A 22288-nucleotide genomic window follows, 5' to 3' on the forward strand; every position below is an offset into this window, starting at 1 on the left:
TTTGTTATAGGAATGAACTGCTTTTCATGAAATACCGTACAGTCAAGATTATCCATCATGCCTGCCGTGACTTCAGTTCCTAAAGAACTCTACCTCAGTTCTTCACTCAAAGACCTCAATCTGAAGACAGAAGTGAAAGCGGAGAAAATGAGCACTAAGAAGTACGTCTCCTTTGGTAGTTTCGTTTGTTTGTTAGCATGCATGCATGTAGTATATATTTTAAGTTCATTTCTATATTATTCAAGGTAGATGAGTAGTTCATTTTAAATATATGTGAAACTTGAATCATGTGAATAAAGAAAGTTCCTAAGAGAAAGTAGAAAGGCTCAACTGTCTTGATAGAATGTATATATTCTGAAAATGCACATAGATGTTTCTCTCTAGAACGTATATCATAAACTTAAGAGGCAGAAACTACGAAGGGTCTATAAAAATCATTCGGCCAAACGTCATATGTTTTCATAAAACATTGAGTAGTGGGGACAAGGAAAAGGAAACCCCAGGAATATGCTAATTAATAGCATCTTTGTCTCAGTGCAGCGTGATGTGAACTCCTAGCATTGACTTGATGGCATGTCTTGGACAGCCCCTAGGTTATCTCTCCTTTCTTTTTCACCGAAAATAAGAACAGAATGTAGTTTATATGCAACCCTTACAATGCACTGTTTCTACTCTCCCCAAAAGTATCCAGTCAAAATACTTGTGTGTGAAAATGAAATCATCACCAGATGCGGAGAGATGATCTAAAGTCTCACTGCATAAGATACTGTATTTTATTCAAGCAGTTCTTTATCCTCTTGTCATATTTGCATTGCTTTCTCATTCCGCTAATAAAAGAGCAACAAAAATTTTCCTCTTAAAAAAAAGGAAAAGGAAACCCCAGAATGAAGTGATATTTCTAAACATGAAGGACAAGGTAGACTTTTTAAAAAAGGAAATTTTTTAGGGGGTGAGAAAGAATAAAAGAGCAACTGGCTTATTTCTAGGGCTAAGTTGAAAATATTGATAAGGTGGCAGAAAAAGCAGATTCACTTAACTCCACTTGAGTGATTTTCAAAGAACAAGTGTTGGGAGGGAGAAAAAGGTTTTACAGCTTTCTCAGAGACGTCATCTCATCCTAAAACAGGCCCGCTTTTTCTAGCAGTGTCTGCCTTAGCTCCAGGAACGCCTTGATCCCCAAGGAAGTATCTGTAGGAAGGATAACCTAAATATATCAGTATCATATTCTTGCTCTGTTAGCGCTCCTCCAGAGCATACCAGGATTCTATTAGGATGCTTGCGCAATTCACGGGGCTCCCAAGGTGTTGTAGTGATCTACGCAGTGGCCCGGGAGAGGTGTGCGCGTCGGAGGGGGGCGGGGTGGGGTGGAGGTGGTGGTGAAGAAAACCTGGAGAAAACAACTGTTGTGTCCCCTGCTAAACTTTCTAGAGAATATGCAAACTCACTTGTGTATGATTCATATTTATCCCATTTCCCCTCTTGTTTTAAGTTATGTCCAGAGTGCTCTGAAGATCTTCAAGGCAGCAGAAGAAAGTAGATTAGATCGTGATGAGGAAAAAGCCTATGTACTGTATATGAAATATGTGGCTGTTTATAATATTATCAGAAAAAGGCAGGATTTCAAGCACCAGCAGGTACCTCTGTTTTTGCTGCTTCTTTGTTGTTTGTTTGTTTGTTTGTTTGCTGGAGTTAGTGATTTCGTATCAAAGTTTTCACTGACAATGAAGTTTAGATTATACTATGCAATATCAAGTTCAAACTCTTATACAGGTAGAAAAATAGAATTCAGATTTAGTGTCATTATTTACAAACATATTACCTTGGATTATTGTAAATTTAAATTAACATCGAGATTCATAATCTGGGGGGAGGGGGAAAAGTCATGATCTGTTTCCTGTGGGAACAAATCTTTGCCAAATCCAAGTGAAAGGGTTCCGTTTTTTCACACATTAGATGGAGAAAAATATGACAGAATTGTATCCTCTAAAGGTTCACGATTTCATCATTTAAGTTTTTCTGTGACAGCTTTGTCAGATAGGCGTTGGGCTGCTAACCACAAGATCGGAGGTTCAAACCCACCAGCCACTGTAAGAGAGAACCAGGAAGCTGCCTGCGTCCATAAAGATGTACAGCCTAGGAAACCCTATCTGGGATCACTGGGTCAGAATTGACTCCGTGGCTGGGTTTGGTATGGTTTTGCTTTGGTGGCCACATTAAAAAGGTCTGAACTTGCAAAATGAATCCTGAGACTTCCCTATGACTTGTGTTTCACTTTCAATCCTTTTAGTAGGTTGAGTCAGCCTTCCGCATTCCTAAGGCCAGGAATAGATGAGGGAGATGTAAGTAATAGAGGGACCTGATGTCAGGGTTAAGAATTGCTAGAGAAAATGGTTGCATTTTCATTAAACCAGAAATAGACAAAAAGAACATAGAGACTCAGTTAAAGAAATGGGAAGAATGTTATTCTGGTGGGTTCTACCTTTAATTAGGAATTAACTATCTTGCTACCAGTTAATAGTAGCAAAATACTACCACTAGATTTCTTGCCTTTTGCAGAAGCCATTCTTGAATTAATATGAAGATTTCATCTTCCCTTCCCCATTCTCTCCCTCACCCCTGCCCTCTCCCTCCTCTTTTTCCTTCCTCCCCTCCTCCCTTCCTTTTCCTTTCTCATTTCCTTTCCCTCTTCCTCTCCCTCACTCTCCCTCACTCTCCCCCCCTCCCCCTCCCCCCCCTCAGATTTAAAAAAAAAAAGATTTCATCTTGTTCTTTGGTGGTACAATTGGGTTATGTCATACTTTGGATTTACTGGGGCTTTTTCTTCCAAGTGGTGGGAATAGCATAACTTTTTGGTCCCTGGTTTACTGCTCACTTGAGTGAAATTTCCTTCTTGGTGATCAAGCATTTCTGCTGCTGCTTCGCACCAGCAGCGGTATGTGAGCGATCGTTGTTCCAAGTCGAGCAGTGCATTCATCCGCCCACCTGCCTTGGAAGAGGCCTCTCTCGCTCAACAATTTTTGTGCATGATTGAGATGGGCATCAATTCAAACAAGCTTTTGTACATGCTTTGATGGTTTTTATGCTATCTGCTGCTGTGGAATTGATTAAAAAGTATACATTTGCTTAAGTATTGAAAGATTTGTATGTTTGAATAACTTTGACAGTTTTAGTGTTTACCGTTTTGTCTGTTGGGATAGTGCTTTTTATGAACTTGTGTACTTTTTGCTTGCTTTTTATAAATTAGTAGTTAATTTTTTTCTGTGAGAAGGTTGGGAATGTTTTTGGTTGCTACCGGTTTTTTTCTTTGAGAAGGTTGGGAGTACATTTTAGTTGATACGAGATTTTTCCATTTCCACAGAGTCCCTATTGCATTCCCAAGGAAGTAGCTAGTTGAAAGCAGCAGGACAGCTCAGGTTAGAAAATCCCTACAAAGGCTCGAGTAACCCAGGATATTGCGGCAAGGGCTGCAGTTGTTCAGTCCTTGGTTTGCAGGAGAAGGATTGATCATTTCATCTGTACTGTCTACGGTAACTCATCTGCTTCTACCATAGGACATTTTTGTTGTCATTGAACCGAACTTCACCAGGACACATCAGGTGCTTGAGAAGTTAAATCTACTAACCACCTTATATACTCGAGTATAAGCTGACCTGAATATCAGCCGAGGCCCCTAATTTACCACAAAAACTGCAATAAGAATGTGCTGAAAACTCAGCTTATACATGAGTATATATGGTAGATATTTTCCAATTTTTGCCCTTTGTCAGGTGGTTGTGGTTACATGTTGGACTTCAAACCTCAAAGGCATTGTGGTTACATGTTGGACTTCGAACCTCAAAGTCAGCAAGTTCAAAACCACCAGCCACTCTGTGGGAGGAAGACGAGGGTTTCTATTCCTGTGAAGAATTCCCCTTTCAGAAAGCTGCAGGGCAGTTCTGCCCTGTCCTGTGGGGTCTCTGTGACTTGGAATTGACTCAATGGCAGTGAATGGTTTTTTGTTTTATTTTGGTTTTAAGTCAGGTAGGGACTGAATGTAATATCACTGGTCTTTTCTGGTAATTTGTATCTTTTGCTTGTTTCAGACTAGAGAATATTTTAAGATATGTATAATTTGTTGACTTAGAAAACTATTTAGCTAGTAAAGAACTTAATACATTTATTGCTCACTTGTTTATAGCTTATGAACATCATCACAATTGTTTTAAAAAGGGGAATTGAAAATATTAGTATTACAAAGTCTACATAAAATTAGAATTGCATTTTTAATTCTCTATGGTATTCTTGATCATTGAGCCTTAATGTTCATTGGTGAACCCATTTTATGGTAGGCTTGAGAGAATCATGAGATTTATATGAATTTATATGGTCAGGAGTAAGAAAGTTTTACCTGGTAAATCTGAGAGGCAAAAGTTTTTAGTTGCTTAATAGTTGAATATTTTTCATTTTTCCAGTTGTCACACTATTAAAAGCTTTTAAGTGATAACTTGCTTTAACTGTAAAAATTGCTTTAAGAACAGGGAGAGCTATCACCATTGACTCTAAAAGGCACTCAGTCGCGTGGAGGGAGTATCGCCTGTTAGTTTTAACAGGCATGCCCTTGACAAACCGCTTTTTCAGCATGTGAGCAGAGTTCAGTTGAGTTTACAAGCTGGCTTTATCGTGAGTGCAGGTCCAAAGATGAATAAAACAGTCAAAGCATTTTTTGGTTTTTACATTTTTAAACCAGAAGAACCATACAAGTAGTGATTTTTAATTTTAATTTTCTATTTAAAAAGAACTGCGTCAGTAATGAAGGCCACTTGGTAGCCAACGTACTTAGAGTTTCCACTGAAAGGTTCTGTTGCTAAAATTTAAATTGTGCACTTTTATTGGAGTACCATCTTGAACACCTTACCTGTTTAATTTTTAATCTAAAAAAACTCAATCAGACATGGTCTACTTAAAGCAGTAGTTGCCAAAGTGGGTGATACCACTCACTGGGAGGTGCTGGGATGAACTGGGGACTGCAAAAGCAGGTAAGCACTGAGCAATTTTCCCCCCTCCTTGAAAAGGGGGCAGCAGGCCAAATAAGTTTGGGAACCTTTGGGCTAGATAAGACACATGATCATTGCGATCAACAAACGTGCTGCCTCAGCGCACTGTAGATGACTGTCTGAAGGGCCAGAGACGGACCCTTCTGACCTCTTGCCCTCTTGAATAACTTTTGCTTACTTCCCTTTGGGAAGAGCTGTGTTGTGTACACTAGCCAGTACTAACATTGTGGGATGGTTTTCCTATAATTTTAGGAGTACTTTCATTCAATTCTTGGAACTTCCAACCTCAGGAAAGCTGTTGAAGAAGCTGAAAGACTCTCGGAAAGCCTTAAACTCAGGTACAGACATTATTATAAAATATAAGAGAATGTAGATTTAGAAGAGGAACATAACATTTGGAATTTTTCATTTATGTATGAGTGGCATGTAATCCCCCTTTCCAGAAACAGGCTTGATTTTAACTGGAACACAAAAATCAAATCCTTTCGCTCTCTCACCTAGCTTGCATTCGTGTTTTACAATTAGTAGTCTTCACTAGACATTTTAAAGTATTTAGAATGATAAATTGGAACGGTAAATGCTGGTTTATTAGATTAAAACTCTGGTCTAATGTTCTGTTTCTAAGTTTCTGATAGAATTCTTCAGAAAATGCAAACTCTTCATGTGTTCCATGTTGCACTGTGCTACTGGACACTAGCCTTATAGGAATGACGTGCTGGCTGTAAGTTTTGATCTGCCTGGTTCAGAAGTTTTAGATATATATGTATATATGAATTTAATTATGCTACATGCCATGACTGACTTGCCAAGATTATAAAATGATTAATTAAAAAATAGATGTTTCAGTATTTAGTCATTCTGTAAATATCGGGGGAAAGGAAGTATTTTCAATTTAGTGTTTTTCTTCATAATTTGTCATCAATTATTGTAATGAAATGAATTATAATCTCTACTTAGAAATTATCTCTTTAATGCATTTACTGCCCCTTTCATGAATTATTAATCTTGAGACTGCAATATGTTAAGGGAAAAACCCACCATTGTTGATTCAGACTTCGAGAAAACCTTTCGCACAGAGTAGAACTGCCCCAGAGGGTTTCCAAGACTATAAAACTTTATAGAAGCCCTCTGATAACATACTTCTTTCTCTGAGTTGCTGCTAGTTTCAGAACATGCATTCACCAAAACTGCCAAAGTTGTCCAAACTTGCAAATCTTTCATTATTTAATTTAACAAGCATATTTAACTTCCTTTAACCAACTCTATCCACACTAACAGATGCTCTAAAAACCATCAAAGTATGTGCAAAAACTTGTTTGATTTTTGGGCAGTCTCCGTCTCTTACAGCATGCCCATAATGTTAAATGGTGTCTCCCAACACAGGGCTAATACTGTCATTTGTGCATGGATGAATGAATCACAGAACACATTAGAAAGTGGATTGTTACAGATGCAGTTAGGTTAAAATTTTTCCTGCCATCTTTTCAATTGAGATTTTATCTGTTTTACTTTGTTATTATTGGTAGTTTTTTTGTTTTAAATGTTTTTTTGTATGTGAAATCCAGGGTAGGTCAATCTAGAGAGACAATTAAAAAAACGGAATGGGAAAATTCCCCTATTGTGTAATTCTTTTCCCCCACAAACTTTTTGAAGTCCCCCTCATGAGGGCAGTGATGAGTCAGTTGTAGAATTCTCACCTTCTACAGGGTAGGCCTAGGTTCAACAGTGGAGATATATGTTGCTGTGATGCTGAACAAGTTTCGATGGAGCTTCTAGACAGAGACAGATAGTCTGGAATGAAAGGTCTGGTGATTTCCTTCCACAAATCTGCTAATGAAACTCCAGATCACAGCAGTCTACTCATAGGACTGGCAGCGTTTGTTCTGTTGGGAGTGAGGTCCTCACAGGCAAGGGTCGACTCTGTGGTAGCTAACAGCAGTAGAGTGATTAAATATGTGAAAATTACTATAGTAAACATCAAGGAGAAATGGGGTATCTCTTTAAAACAGGAAATCCTTCTTAGCCATTAGCATATTTTGTGTCTCAAATGTTGTGTAAGTCAGCCTTGGCAGTCCGGTGCATTAAGCTTGGGGCTGCTAACCAGAGTGCCCCAGGTAGAGTCGAGGCCACTGCTCCTTTGGAGATGCACAACTCCAGCCTTGGAGACCCTCACAAGCAGTTCCACTTTATCCTAGAGGGACCCTGACAGCTGAGTTGGCTCGATGGCAGTGGGGCTTTGTTTTATTTTGTTTTTTCAGTGTTTGTGAAGAGCCCTTGTGATGCAGTAGTAGCTTGGCTGTTAACTGAAAGATTGTGGATTGGAACCACCCAGCCACTCTGCAGGGGGAGAGACCTGCTCCCAAAACAGTACAGCCTGGGAACCGTGTGGAGCTCTTCTACACTCTGGCCTTGCGAGTTAGAGTCTACTTGACAGCACACAACAATAACGAGGCCAAGAGAACCTTTTTGCTCTGTGTTGTCCTCATTGCGTGTCCTGTTCCACAAGCACTACCAGTTAGGTTTCTTTCTCTGACATGGAGAGCAGCTCTGGATGGACACTCACATCTTCTACCCTGCTTCTCTCATAGTGAGTCGGCCGTGGAGCCCTCGCAGTCTCTGAAATCTGTACTTGCACCTGCTAAGGGTTTCTGTCGTGTTAGGTCAGCAGGCTAAGAAAACGCATCAGGCAGGTTGGCCGCCGTGTGCACACGCCGGCGAAGGCACGAGGGCCGAGGAGAGAAGAAACAGAGTTCCCAGCGCTCGCGGTCTTGTGGGTCGCCTCCCTTGGCACGCTGGCAATGGCTTCCAAACTCCTGCATGCGGTCATCCTCGGGCCGCCCGGCTCTGAAAAGGGCACCGTGTCCCAGAGGATCACCCAGAACTTCGGCCTCCAGCATCTCTCCACTCCTTGCGGGAGAACATCAAGGCAAACACAGAGGTTGGTGACATGGCAAAGCAAGTACATCGGGAAAGATCTTTTGGTTCCTGACCATGTGATCACACGCCTAATGGTGTCAGAGCTGGAGAACAGGAGTGGCCAGTACTGGCGACTGGATGGTTTCCGTAGGACTTTAGTACAGGTTGAAGTCTTGGACAGAACTGTGAGCTGGATCTAGTGATCACGCTGAACGTCCGTTTGAAACGCTCAAAGACCGTCTCAGCCAGTGTTGGGTTCACCCTCCCAGTGGAAGGGTGTATAACCTGGACTTCAACCCACCTCATGTACATGGCATGGATGCTATCACTGGTGAACCATTGGTCCAGCAGGAAGATGATAAACCGAAGCCGTTGCTGCCAGGCTAAGGCAGTACAAGGATGTGGCTAAGCCAGTCATTGATCTATACAAGAGCCAGGGAGTGCTCTACCAATGTTCTGGGATGGAGACGAACAAAATCTGGCCCTATGTGTACACACTCTTCTCGAACAAGATAACACCTATTGAATCCAAAGAAGCCTCCTAGCCTGCCCGATGGGAGAACCAGGAAAATGTGATCCTTCATTCAAATGTGTGTGAAGTCTTGGTGCCATGTCCAAATGAGAAGCTTGCCCCTACAGCTCGCAGTGTCTTTCCTAGTTTCTGTGGGGCACTGGCATATGCAAACTCAGGAGTAAACGGAGGCCCCCCCCTGCCTTCCTGAAGGAGGCACACCTGCCCACGTCGAAGATGCCTCTGCACAGGTCTCAAGCCCTTTGTGAAGAATCAGGTACAGATGGAATTTCAAATGGTGTATGAGCTAACTTGCCAATTTTGCCAGCCAGGTCGTCGCTCTAGTAGCATACTCAGTGGTGGTGGCCACTGGCTCTGTCTCTCAAAGGCCGTGGAACTACAGCACCAGCAGGCCTGAGAACGCCAACAGCTACAGCCCAGGCTTTGTCCCTGGTATGTGCTCTGCCGGTCACAGTGGGATCGAAGCCAGATGCTCTCAAAGGTTGCTTCTCTGGTCTGGAGTGACTGGGCCCACCATTTTTTTCTCGTTGGACTGACATCTTTTTTCAGCATCCATGCTGCATGGAGTCGCCCCTTTGCAGACCTCCTAGAATGAAATGATTTGGCTTTCACTAATTTTATTAGACGGCATTATTTGTACATCTCTTTTATCGCTTCTGAGATGAATACTGACAGTTGTTGCTTTGGTCCCTCTCAAATCTCCTTTTCTAAGAGCTGAGAGCAAGGAGACTGCAGAGCTCTCTTCCCCTTCCAAGAACGGAACTATGCAGAGGAGCTAAAGCGACTGCTCGGGTTCTCATGCATTGAAATGGCTCCTGTTATTGTGTGTGGGGGAAATAAATAAAAGCCTCCAAAGTCTCATAGAAAATATTCAAAACACACAAATATTAAAAGATCATAGCTCATACATGAAATAATAAGGTCCTATGAAATTACTGGACTAACAGACTGTTTTAGCCTTTTTACTCAAGACAATAAAATTTTGTTTTGAAAATACTAAAAAAAAAAGGAAAAACGCACCAGGGATGGGTGCTGTCCAGAGTTTGGTGGGTAATCTGTGTGGATTTCGAGTGAAAGTCCAGAATACTTTGAAATAAATTTCGTGTTAAATCCTGTTTAGTCACCTGACTTCCAGGTATGTGTCTCTTTTCCACTTCAAAATCCCTAAATCCCTTGTATAGACTGACTTGATACTTTCAACCGTAGGAAGCAAAAAGACCTAATGAGTGACCAGAAAAAAAAAAATTAGCATCACCTGCCCTTAGAGTATTATTGTCAAATATTTATATACCTACCTATTTCTCTTACATTCATACTAGGGGTGGTTTTAGATTAATTTTGTTTTTGGTGCATTTTTTAAATTATGGATTACCCTGTTTCCTTGAAAATAAGACCGTGTCTTATATTAATTTTTGCTCCCAAAGATGCGCTAGGTGTTATTTTCAGGGGATATCTTATTTTTCCATGAAGAAGAATTAGATACACACTTATTGTTTATTGTTTTATTAAAAGAGACTCGCACTTCCTGTCTGCTCCGGCTGCACTGCGGCCAACAGTGACCTGTGCCCCGCCGCTACAGTCCAGGGTCCAGAGTTACTGTAGCTTCGGGGCCTTATTTTGGGGAGGTCTTATTTTCGGGGGGATGCCTCATATTTCAGCGAGAGGCAAAACTGTAAGTAGGTCTTATTTTCGAGGGATGTCTTACTTTCAGGGACAGGGTAGGGGGTTGAGGGGGGTGGATTAAATTTGGCCAAGTCTGAAGGTATTAGAACCCTAGTAAAAGGGATTAGAAGGTAGTTGTACAAAGGAACCAGAAATCAAGGTCATGGAGAGCATGTTTTCATTTCACCTCAGCTTAACAACCGAAGCTCCAAAGCAGGAGAACATCAGCTTTCCTTCAGTGGATTTGTGGATAGTGAAGACGTGGGACAAAGGGCAACGTAAGATAATGCAAGGAGAACAACGGGGCACTTAAAATTTTTCCATCCTGCATTCAGATGAGTTCCAGATTGTGTTTGCTTCTTGCGCAAACAGTGAGACCTCGCAGCTGCTTGTCCTCGGGCCTTCTGGGTTTCTGCTTGTTTGGCTCCTGACTCTGCCCCGTTTGGGGAGTCACCAGTGCTTGGTTCCTGTTTCTGTTTGGGGCTTCTTCCTCAAACAACCAATTTATTATTTTCTGTACTGATGACTTCCAGTTTTCCACATTGAAATCTAATCTGTTTATTAAACCCTGGTTCCATTTCTCTGTCTCAAACATATTAACACTCAGCTGTGTATCATTCTTTCAAACTTAGATGTTTATTTTTGCTTCTCTTTCCCTCAAATTACCAAGAAATGGGAGAATTTCCAGCATCTGTCTTATCATATTGCTCTCTCTCATGCAGTCAGTAAGGACTATCAGTGTAGGCGTCGTTCACTTTCTGCATCCAGTTAAGTCATCAGTTAGTCCGTTCAATAAACAGGCCTTGGTTTTTTTCCTTGAGCTGATCGTTTAGCAGCGTGCCCTATGATAAATACTAAAACGATGGGTGTACTACGGCAAAACACTTAGAGGAGGAATTACCTTTGCTGGACTCTACGTAGGGATTTTCTCCCATTGAGTATTGTGTAGTTATGGCCACGGGACAATGAGAATGAACAATATATACCAAGGCATAAGTGGACATGACATATTGGTAGAAAATTAGTCTAGGGTGGCTTAGAGAATAGATTTTATCATTGAAGGTTCCTGGAGAAGAATGTAGACTGGAATTTCAGGTGATTTGGGTCCTGTGTGTGATTCTTGTCCATTGAACTATATTGCATTTAATGCTTTTCATTCGAAATTTCACTGCTACCACTGTAGCGGGTGCTTTCAACACTTTGTTCCATCATAGTTTCCTGTTTGCCGTCTGTTCCCTCCAGTCAGTTCAGTACAGTCTTCTCAAAGGGTGTTTTATTTTCCAAACATGATACTCCAATCCCCACAGTAATAATACTTGACATCCCCACCACATCTCTCCTGCATCTGCTCTGCCCGAGTCTTGTCTCTTAGAACTCACATTTTCCACATACCCACCTGGCTCGTTGGAGTCCAGGCTGAGTGCTACTTCTGACCTTGAAGTTCAAGGCCCAACATGTAACCACAGTGCCACCTGAAAAAGGGCAAAAATTAGAAAGTATCTACCGTATATACTCGTGTATAAGCTGAGTTTTTCCACATTTTTGATGCATTTTTTTGTGGTAAAATTATTGGCTGACAGCTCCCCTCCCCATATCACCTCTGCTCCCACGTTCCGCTGGAACTGTCTGTCCTGTCCCTGTCTCTGTGGGATTGCCTGGCCTATTTATCTTGTATCAGTAAACACCACCACCACCCCCAAAAAAGACCATACAAATTGTCCCAAGTCTAACGGCGATCCTGACAGAGCAGGTGAATGTCTCTGTTAAATAGCAAAAAGGACATGTTAAAATCCACCTGTCCAGTCCCCTAATCTTTCAGGGTTCCATATCTTGGAACCCAGTTAACTAACAACCCATACACCCTTTTAGCCTTCATTCATATCTGAAAGACGTGTATCCTAAAAGTCCCCATTGCCATTCTTGTAGTCAGGGATGGAGCAGCCCTAGTGCTCAGTCCCTCAACCCAGCCCCACCCACCATTCAGAACTACAATCGGGACTTTGTGATTTCGCTCAGATCACTGGTCTGTTCCGTCCCTCTTGGTTTGCCTCCATGTGGGTGGGTCAGACCAGCCGCTCTCCCCAAACTATCTTCAGGTCTGCTCTCACTCTCCCTTTCCTGTAGAGATAAAAACAAATAAAAACAATACCAACCTCTTGAGTGGATTAGTGTCCTGACACTGCCCCCCTGCCCATTGCCGCCATTTTCTCCTCCTACCTCTCTGGGCTTTAAAGGCATTGGGGTGGGGGGGGGGGCAGTGCCTTTCACAGAGGTGCTATCTGCATCTTTCTTTTGATGACAGATGACTTACTCATGCCAGACCATCTGATCCCCAGCCTGGGAATTGTGTGTAGTGTTCATTTTCCCTCATGTGTGTTCTGCTGTTTGAACTTACCTCAGTGGACTCATGTTGTACTTGACCTTTTATGCTTGGCTAACTTCACTCGGCATAGTATCTCCATCTCTTTGCATGAGATGAGGTGTTTTATCTTTTCATGACTGTTTTTTAGAAATGTGTAGTATTCCATTGTGTGTATATACCAAAGTGTTTTAATCCAATCGTCTTCTGATGGAAATTTAGGTTATTTCCAATTTTTGCGATTGTGAACTGCACAGCAATGAACATTGGAAAGCAGCTGTCTGGTTGTGGTCTGTTTCTCATTTCTTCTGGGTATATGCCCAGTAGTGGTATTGCTGTGTTGTAAGGTAACTCAATTTCCATCTGTATTAGGGATTGCCAAATCACTTTCACCAGTGGCTGTATGTATCTACAAGATCACCAGCAATGAATGGGAGTTCTTATGTCACAGCATCCCCTCCAACATTTGTTGCTTTCTGGTTTTTTTTTTTTAATTGGGCTATTTTCGTGGGTGTTAAATGGCATCTCATAGTTGTTTTGATTTGCATTTCCCCATTGGCTAATGATTGTGAACATTCTCAATGTTTATTGGCCATTTGAGTTTCCTCCTTTGTGAATCTTCTGTTCAAGTCTTTTGCCCACCACCTCAGTGGGCTATGCATTTTTTTCTTGTTGGAAGCTTGCAGGATTCTGTAGATTTTAGTAATATGCCCTGTGCCTATATGTCATTACTCAGTATCTTTTCCCAGTCTGTGGGCTCTCTTATTAATCTCCTGATGAAGTCTTTCGATGTACACAAATGTTTTATCATTAGTATGGCCCACTCATCTATTTTATCTTCCTCTGGGTATGTATCCTTCCTTATTTCTGATAGCCCATGTATCCCTGCACTAAAGTTCTTAGCTCTGTTCCAAAATCTCATTGATGATTCTTATAGTTTGTGGTTTTACCTCAAGGTCTGTGATCCATCTTGAATTTGTTCTTGTGTAAGGAGTGAGGTAAGGGTCTTGCTTCATTCTTCTATAGGTTGAGAATCCAGTTTTTCCAGCACCATTTGTTAAAAAGGGCATCTGCTTCCAACTTGATATTTTTTGAGCCCTTACCAAAGATAAGTTGTCTATATGCTGCTGTTTTTAATTTCTGGATTTTCTGTTCTTATCCATTGGTCCTAGTATCTATCATTATACCAGTACCATGCTGTTTTGACAGTTGGACTCTATAATAAGTTTTAAGGTCAAGTAATGCAAGTGCCCCCCCCCCCCTATTCTTGAGTTCTTTGGCAATTCAGGACTTCGTCCCTTTCCATTATTAAGTTAGTAGCCAGTTTATTCATTTGTTTGAAAAATCATGCTGGTATTTGTATTGGGATTGCACTGTAGGATTGACATCTTTACAATATTGAGTCCTCCAATCCGTGAGTATGGGATACTCTCCCATTAGTGAAGGCCCTTTTGGGTTTCTTGTAGTAATAATGTTCTGTAGTTTTCCTCATACAGATCTGTTGGTTTTTTGTTTAGGTATATCCTTAGATATTTCAGTTCATGCTTTGCTTTTGTGAAGGGTAAAATCCTCTTGATCTCTTTTTCTGCTGTCCATATCAGTTGTATATAGCAATCCAGTTGACTTCTGCTTCTTGATCTAGTATCCTGCCATTCTACCGTATTCCTCTATCACTTCCAGCAGTCCTATTGTGGAGCCTTTAGGGTTCTCAATATATAAAATCATATCTGCAAATAATGATAGTTTTACTTCTTTACCCAGACATATACCTTTGACATCCTTCTCTTATATTATTAGCTAGAACCTCTAGGATGATGTAGAAAAAAGTGGGGTAAAGGGGCATCCTTGTCTGGTCCCCTTTTTCAGTGGGAATGTTTTCATCTTTTCTCCATTGATTATAACGCTAGCTGTTGGTTTTTCATATATAGTTCTTATTATATCAAGAAAAATTTTCTTCCAATCCTATTTTCTTGAGTGTCTTAATTAGGAATGGGTGTTGAATGTTGTCAAATGCTTTTTCTCCATCTATTGATATTATCATGTTGTTGTTGTCCTTGTCTATGTGGTAGATAATGTTGATGGCCTTTTGGATGTTGAGCCATCCCAGCATCCCTGCGCTGAATCCCACTTGGTTATGATAGATTATCCTTGTAGTCTTCTATTCTTGTGGGATCTTTGCCTGGTTTGGGTATCAGTGTTATCCTTGCTTCATAGACTGTGTTTGGGTATTTACCATCTTTTTCTAAGTTCTCAAAGAGCTTTGTAACATGGATGTGAGCTCTTCCCTGAATGCTTGGTAGAATTCCCCTGTGAAGCCATCTGGGCCAGGGCTCTTTTTAGTTGGTAGTTTTTTGATAACCTTATCTATTTCTTCTTTTGCTATGGGTCTGTTCAAGTTCTTAACATCTGTGGGAGATAATATGGGGTTTGTTTTTCCAGGTATTTGTCCATGTCCTCAAAGTTGTTGTATTCATTGGTGTACAGTCCTTCTTAATACTGTGTATTTAGTCTTTTAACTTATTTAGGGTCCATTGTTATTTCCCCTGTTTCATCTGTAATCCTGTATATTGACGGCTGCTCCTGCCTGCTTTTTGTTAGGCTTGCCAATGGTTTGTCAATTCTGTTAATCCTTTTGTAAACCAACTTTTTACTGGGTTGATTTTCTCTGTTGTTTTTTCCCCACTCATTTATCTCTGCCCTGATTTTTATAATTTCTTTTCTTTTGCTCTTAGAAGGATTATTCTGTTGACTCTGATCCAACTACTGAAGGTTTTTTGATAGGGTATGCACCATGTCTCTCTTCCTTCTTCATATGTGCATTTATTGCTATCAAGCATCCTCTGATAAATGCCTTTGCTGTATCCCATAGGCTTTAGTATGTTGTATCCGCATTGGTTTCTAGAAATTTCCTAATTTTATCTCTATTTTGGGCCAATACCTACTTCTTTTGAAGAAGTAAGTTATTTATCCTTCAAATATTTACCCTTAAAAAAAATCTTTGTTTTCTTGATTTCAAGCTTTATGGCGTAATGGTAAGAGAAGGAAGTCTGCATGACCTCTATGTGTTTAAATTTGCTCAAACTTGACATGTGCCCCAACAAGTTGTCTATTTTCGAATACATGGCGTGTGAACCTGTAAAGAATGTAAATTTTTTGCACTTTGGTGGAGAGCTCTGAATATGTCTATCAGGTTGAGTTGTCTAATTGTAGAGTTTAGTTCTTTAGCCTGTTGAGCTTCTTTCATGCTGTTCTAGCTTTCTCAGAGAGTGGTATATTGAAGTCTCCTACTATGATTGTTGATCCTGCGAGTTGTTTGGGTGTTTTGTTTTGTTATTCATTTTTTGAAGGATTTGATTACAAAGTCTTCAGGTGTCTCATTGGCCATGTATATGCTTATTATGCTCACTTGTTTCTGGTCTACTGATCCCTTAAGCATTACATAATACCCATACTTATCTCATTATGCCCTGCACCTTGAGATCAATTTTGTTAAAGATTAGAATTGCAACTCCAGCTTTTTTTACATTGTCAGCTTGATATACCTTCCACCTTCCATTGATGGTCAACCTATTTTTGTCTGTGAGCATGAGAGGTCTCTTGTAGACAATAGGTTTCTGGGTTTTGTTTCCTAATCCAGTCTGCTAGCCATTGTCTTTTGATGGGGCAATTCAGACCATTGAAATTCAGAGTTATTGCATTCATCTGTGGATTCTTTGCTGTCATCTCACTTTTTGTCATAGATATTTCCCTCCCTCCTTAGCAGTGTAATGTGTGTATTTGGGATTCATTCTTGCCTTCTTTTCACTGTTGCGTCAAAGACATCTTGGGCATTGCTTTCAGTTTGCTGACTTATGGAAAGTGTTACACTGCGTTGGTCTCATGTTTGTGTTCTGTGCATGTTGGTCTTCTGTGAGTTTGAATGTAAGTTTTGTAGTGCTGCGTCGTTGGATTTTTTTTTTTTTCAATGCATTCTCTAGGGTTTTTCTGATTCTGGAAAACTCTTACCTCTCCATCTATTTTGATGGAGAGTTTGGCAGGATAGAGGATTCTTGGGTTACTGTTATTCTTCAACTTTTGGAATATGCTACTCCATTCTCTCCTCTTCTTCATGGTTTCTGGTGATAAGACTGAGCATATTCTTATCTGATTACCCTTATAGGTGATGGCACTTTTTTCCTTTAGCTGCTCTTATGATTTTCTCCTTTTTCTCAAAGTTGGAGAATTTGACTACTATATGCCTTGGTGTGTTCTTCTAGGGGTTCAGTCTAATGGTGTACTGGATGATTTTCTGATTTTCCTTCATTAAATTGGAGTTTTCTTCCAGGAATTCCCTCACTCTTTCAGCTGTTAATTTCTTCGTTATGTCTTGCTCTGATATCCCAATTATTCGAATATTGTTGCTCTTTATAGCATTGCTCATTGTTCTCAGGTTTTCTTCGGCTTCTTTGATTATCTTGGTTGATTGTCTTTCATGTTTGTTGAATGCTGCTTGGCTATCTTTGAGTTCACTGATGTGATTCTCCACTTCCTCCAACCTGTTGGTAAGATCTTTTACCATGTGCTTTACTTCTGCTGCATCTTCCCGTTGATAAGTGGACCTTATCCTCTCTAGTTTTTCATCCTTCTTCTGTATTGATTCCCTCATATCCTAAATGACTCTGAGCAGCGTTCCAGAGACTTTTTCCTGTGGTGGTTCAAGGCCTGCTTCTTCTATATACGTCATTAAGTTCAGATTTTCTTCAGACATTGCAATTTGTTTCTCTTGCTTTCTTGTAGTGACTGCTGATGTGAGTTGTCGTTTACACAGCATTTTTGGTGTTGCTGGAGGTGGTATTTTATGTGTGGTGCAGGCAGCACTGTGGATTGGGCTAGTCAGGACCATGTGTGGCTAGTGTGTCTCTGGTTTGGGCTGCGGTGGCCGGGCCATGGGCAGAATGTGACACTGGTGCCTCAAGTGGGCGGAGCAGAGTGAGCTGCAGACATGAGTAACTTGCTGCACTGTGTGCATGATTTGCTCAGGGACCACTGACTAGGACTTCCACCCACAGGCCACTCCAGGTGTACTGGCAGTGTTGGCAACGGCGTGGGACCTGTCGTAGGCTTGAGTCCTGGGCAGCACCTGTAGCTTGGACTTCTAGGATCAGGGCGGCCAGATCCACCAGCTCTACAGGCCTTGCAAGTCGGGCAGAGCTCTCTGGCTTTCTCCCGGTGTGCTGCAAGGGGCCAGGGTACCCTATGCTACAAGAGCTCAACGAGCAGCAAGACCCACGCCACAACCGCGAATCGGGGGTGGGACAGACAGCACAAGCTGGTCTGGTTAGTGTGGGTGGGGTTTTAGGCCACAAGCTGCACTTTGGCTTGGGTGGACGGATTGGCAAGGCAGAACAGAACTGCGGGACAGAGGGCATGGCAGAACAGCCCATGCACCAGGACAGAGCACTGGTGTGTCGGTAAGACCCACATGCGCCTCTCTGACCCCGCACTCAGCCTCCTAGCCCCCGCAATCCAGCACTTAGGAAGTTCCCAATGTGGTTGCTGTCACCTCAGCACTATCTTCCCAGAACCACTTCCCCCTCGTATTTTATAAGAATGTATCATACATAAATGTAAGCTTTATGTCAAAAATGTAAGCTTTATGTCAATTGGTAAATTTTCTAATTTATTTTTTTATTACTGGTTGTTTGCTTTCTGTGGGCTAAGAGAAAGAGAAGGTTGTCTGTGAGCTTTTAAAATATAATTAGTACCAAAAACCCATTTGACAGGGCCCTTGTAATCAAAGGCTTTTTGTAATTCATGTTGGCCTCATGAATTATATTTAAGGCATCATCAGTATCATGAGACACAAATGATTGAGTCTTAAGATTTAGCCAATGTTAGGATCTTTCTGTATTCAACGCAGCAGCCAGCACAGGACAGTATAGGATCTTTGAGAGACAGAGAAAATTAAAACTTGGTTTGGGATATGTGAACTTTTTGATCACAGTAACTCAAACTAAGTAAATGCCTGAATTTTTTCTTTGAATCTCTGACTGAAATTCATTTGTAACTCACCAGTTACAAAATGTAAATGAACTTGGTGTTTGTTGGTGATAAATTGAAAATTAACTTAGGCATCAAGTCAGTTTTGACTTAGAGATTCTGTAAGACAGAGTAGAACTGCCCTATGGTATTCCTAGGCTGTAATCGTTACCAGAGGAGAGCACCAGGCCTTCTCTCCTAAGGAGCTACTGACGGGCTCAAATTGCCAGTCTTTCCCTTAGCAGCCCAGCACCTAACCACTGTACCACAGGGGCTCCTAAGAACGCCTAAGAAAAGTATGGAAGTGTGCAGAGGCAGGCTCCTTGGTTGAATCCTGATCTTCCCACTTACTAAGTGTGTGCTCTTGGACAAATTACTTACTCTCCCTATTGTCAGTTTTCTCATCTGTAAGTAGGGCTAATAATAAAATAAGAGAGTGGATGAGTATATTAAGTACATGAGTACATATAAACAGGTAAGTTACTGGCACAAACAAAAAGTGTTTGCCATGATTATGAGTTGTGTTTCTAACAGTGAAAGCATTCTTGTTCTGTGATACGCTTCTTTCCAGAAATTTTAAAATTTGTATTGAAGGGGCCAGTTTTTGCCAGTTAAGAAAATTTGCCCTATTTGGTACTTTGTGGTAAGTCTCTCATTTCTGTTGGAATAGTGAGATAGATGTGGACCTGTGAGACAGGCAGAAATATCTGTTGAGAATCCCTTGAGAGATACAAGTAGTGATACCCATTTGCCGTTCTATTGTCAGTTTTCACATGGTGCCATAGAGAAATTGCCATCAAGTAATTGTTATCCTGTTGGATATTTGAGACTCTAACACTAAATATTATTTTAGTAGAGGTAGTGTACTGAAGCATCTATTTATAAATCCTATGTGAAGTTGTCATTTACTTTTGTCTTTTTTTAATCTTGGTATATTGATCTTTTTTAAATGTGTAGTATTTTAAGATTCTCTTTAGTGTTCTTTCAAACATTCTCCAATGTCCTCTTAAAACTGCAAGTTAAACCACAAAGACTGTCCTTACATAAAAGATACATAGAGCTAAATAAATAGTAATAGTCTCTGTTATTAATAAATACCTTTCCAAATTCCTAATCATTTTAGGATGGATAGAAGCACTTTGCAATCCTCAATTCTTGGCAGCCCCTCTCTTCTTTCATCAGTGACTAGATTGTCACTAGCTACAATGTTTGATTCCTTTTGCTACAATGTTTGATACTTTTTGTTGTGTCTAGGACTGCTTGTCTTTTTCCTCAGTGTGAACCCACTCTCAGCAATTAGATTCAGCTAATTTAGAAGATTTATCTTTAAAAAAATTATTCCCATCGAGTCTATTCCCCCTCATAGCGACCTTATAATACAGAGTAGAACTGCCCCTGTGAGTTTCTGATAATTAAGATATATGCAAGTCACATATATGCACCAAGCCATCTAAATAGACTGATTAAATCCTGCCTATTTTTCTAATTTTACAAAGAGGTTGTTCAGTTGAGCACATTTCATAAGTCATATTTGACTCCATCGTTGCCATCATGTTGACTCACAAGTGACCTTATAGGACAGGGTAGAACTAATCCTGTGAGTTTCCCAAATTGTTAGTCTTTACTGGAGTGAGAAGCCCCATCGTTCTCATACAGAGTGACTGGTGGTTTCAAACTGCCAACCTTGCAGTTAGCACCCCAACTCATAACCATTTCAACATCAGGGCTCCTTACTGTAATCTTACTGTTTAAATGAGTGACAAGTCATTCACCTAAAGCTTAAAATATAATTAGTTTGGGTGACAAAGATAAGCCTTGGGTTTCAGCCCAGCAGTTCTAATTACAAGACTGATTCTTTTTTTTCCCCTAGTAGAGCTTATCATTTTCTCTCCTATGTACTTTGGGGGTGGGGGGTGGTGTGTGTGGGGTTTGCTGCTTCTGGTTTGTTTGGTTGTTTTTAACATGTCACAATGTTTATTACAGTGTGGCCATTTGTGTGTGTGTATGGGGGGAGGGTCTGATCCCAAAAACATTGTTCCTTACCTTTAAGCTCTTTTAGACAGAAATTACCATCATGAATGATATTCAAATATCTTCAGTGTTGCAAGACTCACGTGGTAAACATAAAATTCCTACACTTATTAAGTAGTGTGCGTTCAATGGAAAACAAGGCATTAATAACAGCTATTTATCTGGCACAATTATGTAGACATGCTTTATGCAACGCAATTGACATTCCTTTTGCAGTGGGGGCTAAATTCATCACAGACAGAAAGTGCTTTCACTGTGTGGTGTTACTTTATCCATGCTGCCATGCCACAGAAGTCGGGTTGCTGAAGTAGGTGAGGTGTGTGAATGTTAGCGCTTCATGCATCTGCAACCGAGTACAACTGTAAATAATACTGAATAAAGTTTGCCATCTAGCCAGTGGATAATGCTTTCAGGGCAGTCAGTTAGCCTACCCTCTGCAGGAGAGATCAGTCCCTGCAGAAGGACATCGTGCTTGGTGAGGTGGGGGGACAGCGAAAATAGGAAGGCTCTTGGCAAAGTGAATTGACTCCGTGGCTGCAACAGTGGGCTCAGCCCTAACAGTTGTGAGGATGGCATCGGACTGAGCAGGGTTTACTTCTGTGTTCTTAGTGTAGCTAAGAATTATGGTAACAGGCTTGATGGCGCCTAACAACAACAAAGCACTGCTGAAACTGCATCTCATAAATATCAATAGCTTGGATCTTGATTGCAGTCGTACAAATATTGATAGAGCTCCTGGGTGTTGCAAAGATTTAAGGTCTTTGGCGGTTAGAGCTAGAAGTCCATCAGAGGTACCCGAGAAACAAGACCTGGCGTCTTTTTTCATTTGAAACTCAGGCATTGGTAGGCAAGCAAGGTTGGCAGTCCCTGATAACCAGCATTCCTATTGGCAATAGTAAATATTGACTAAAATCTGCTGCCTATAGGGTACAATAGCTATTGAATTTCCAACAAATTGGAAATTCCAATGAATTCACCCATAGCAAAAATTTAACTTGGTTACCTTGGTACAGCACATCCATTGGATTTGTGTGTGTGTGTGTGTGTGTCTGTGTCTGTGTCTGTGTCTGTGTGTGTGTTGGTGGTAACACGGTTTTGAATTTTCATTTAAACATTTTTACTCTGAATCATTAACACAAGTATGATATTTGGATTATTTTGCAGAGGATGAAATGAGACTGCAGGAGATTTGAATCACTGGTCAAACATTGAGGTAGTAGTGAGATGAGCATTAAGTCGCTTCCGTGTGAGAGCAAATCATTTTCCAAATGTGGGGGCAATTTGAAGTACGTCTCTAGTTGGCTTCCCAGGGCCCATTTCGGAGCCGTGGCTTAGAACAGCACACAGACAGTCAGGTCTCAGTTCGAGGGAGCGAGTATGTAGACATGACTAGCTGGGCACTGTGTTCTGAAACTGGGACTCCCTTGATTTTCCACAATCACGCGAAGACCTTGACTCCCTCTTTCAACTAGATACGAAGAAGCTGAGGTTCGGAAACAACTTGAAGAAAAGGACCGACAGGAGGCAGAGCAGCTGCAGCAGCAGAAAAGGCAGGAGGCAGGGAGAGAGGACGGTGGTGCGGCAGCTCGCAGCTCTTTGCAGAAGGCACTGGATCCCAAAGACAAAAACAAGGCGAATCCCTCCTGTGAGGTAAAAGACTGGTTTGTGAGGAGCTGTGCTTCAGCGTTTGCAGTACGAGTACAACGTTCTTTCAAGCAATTGTTTTTATTGGACCAT

The 22288-nt window shown here is 41.1% G+C and overlaps 1 protein-coding gene and 1 pseudogene across 1 annotated transcript in view; both read left to right on the forward strand.

Annotated features, from left to right (window-relative positions):
* The window catches only part of USP8 (ubiquitin specific peptidase 8), a 68723-nt gene that overhangs the window by 13761 nt on the left and 32674 nt on the right, over positions 1 to 22288 (forward strand). The window contains exons 2-5 of the mRNA XM_045286452.1: positions 11 to 161; positions 1490 to 1634; positions 5286 to 5371; positions 22024 to 22201. Of these exons, the coding sequence (XP_045142387.1) occupies positions 58 to 161; positions 1490 to 1634; positions 5286 to 5371; positions 22024 to 22201 (513 nt within the window). The 5' untranslated portion in view covers positions 11 to 57. The remainder of the gene's footprint in view (positions 1 to 10; positions 162 to 1489; positions 1635 to 5285; positions 5372 to 22023; positions 22202 to 22288) is intronic.
* On the forward strand, positions 7832 to 8494 carry LOC105979205 (annotated as a pseudogene).

Source organism: Echinops telfairi, unplaced genomic scaffold (assembly GCF_000313985.2).
Source record: "Echinops telfairi isolate 266 unplaced genomic scaffold, ASM31398v2 ScPeMD7_8;HRSCAF=38, whole genome shotgun sequence".
NCBI classification, from domain to species: Eukaryota; Metazoa; Chordata; class Mammalia; order Afrosoricida; family Tenrecidae; genus Echinops; species Echinops telfairi.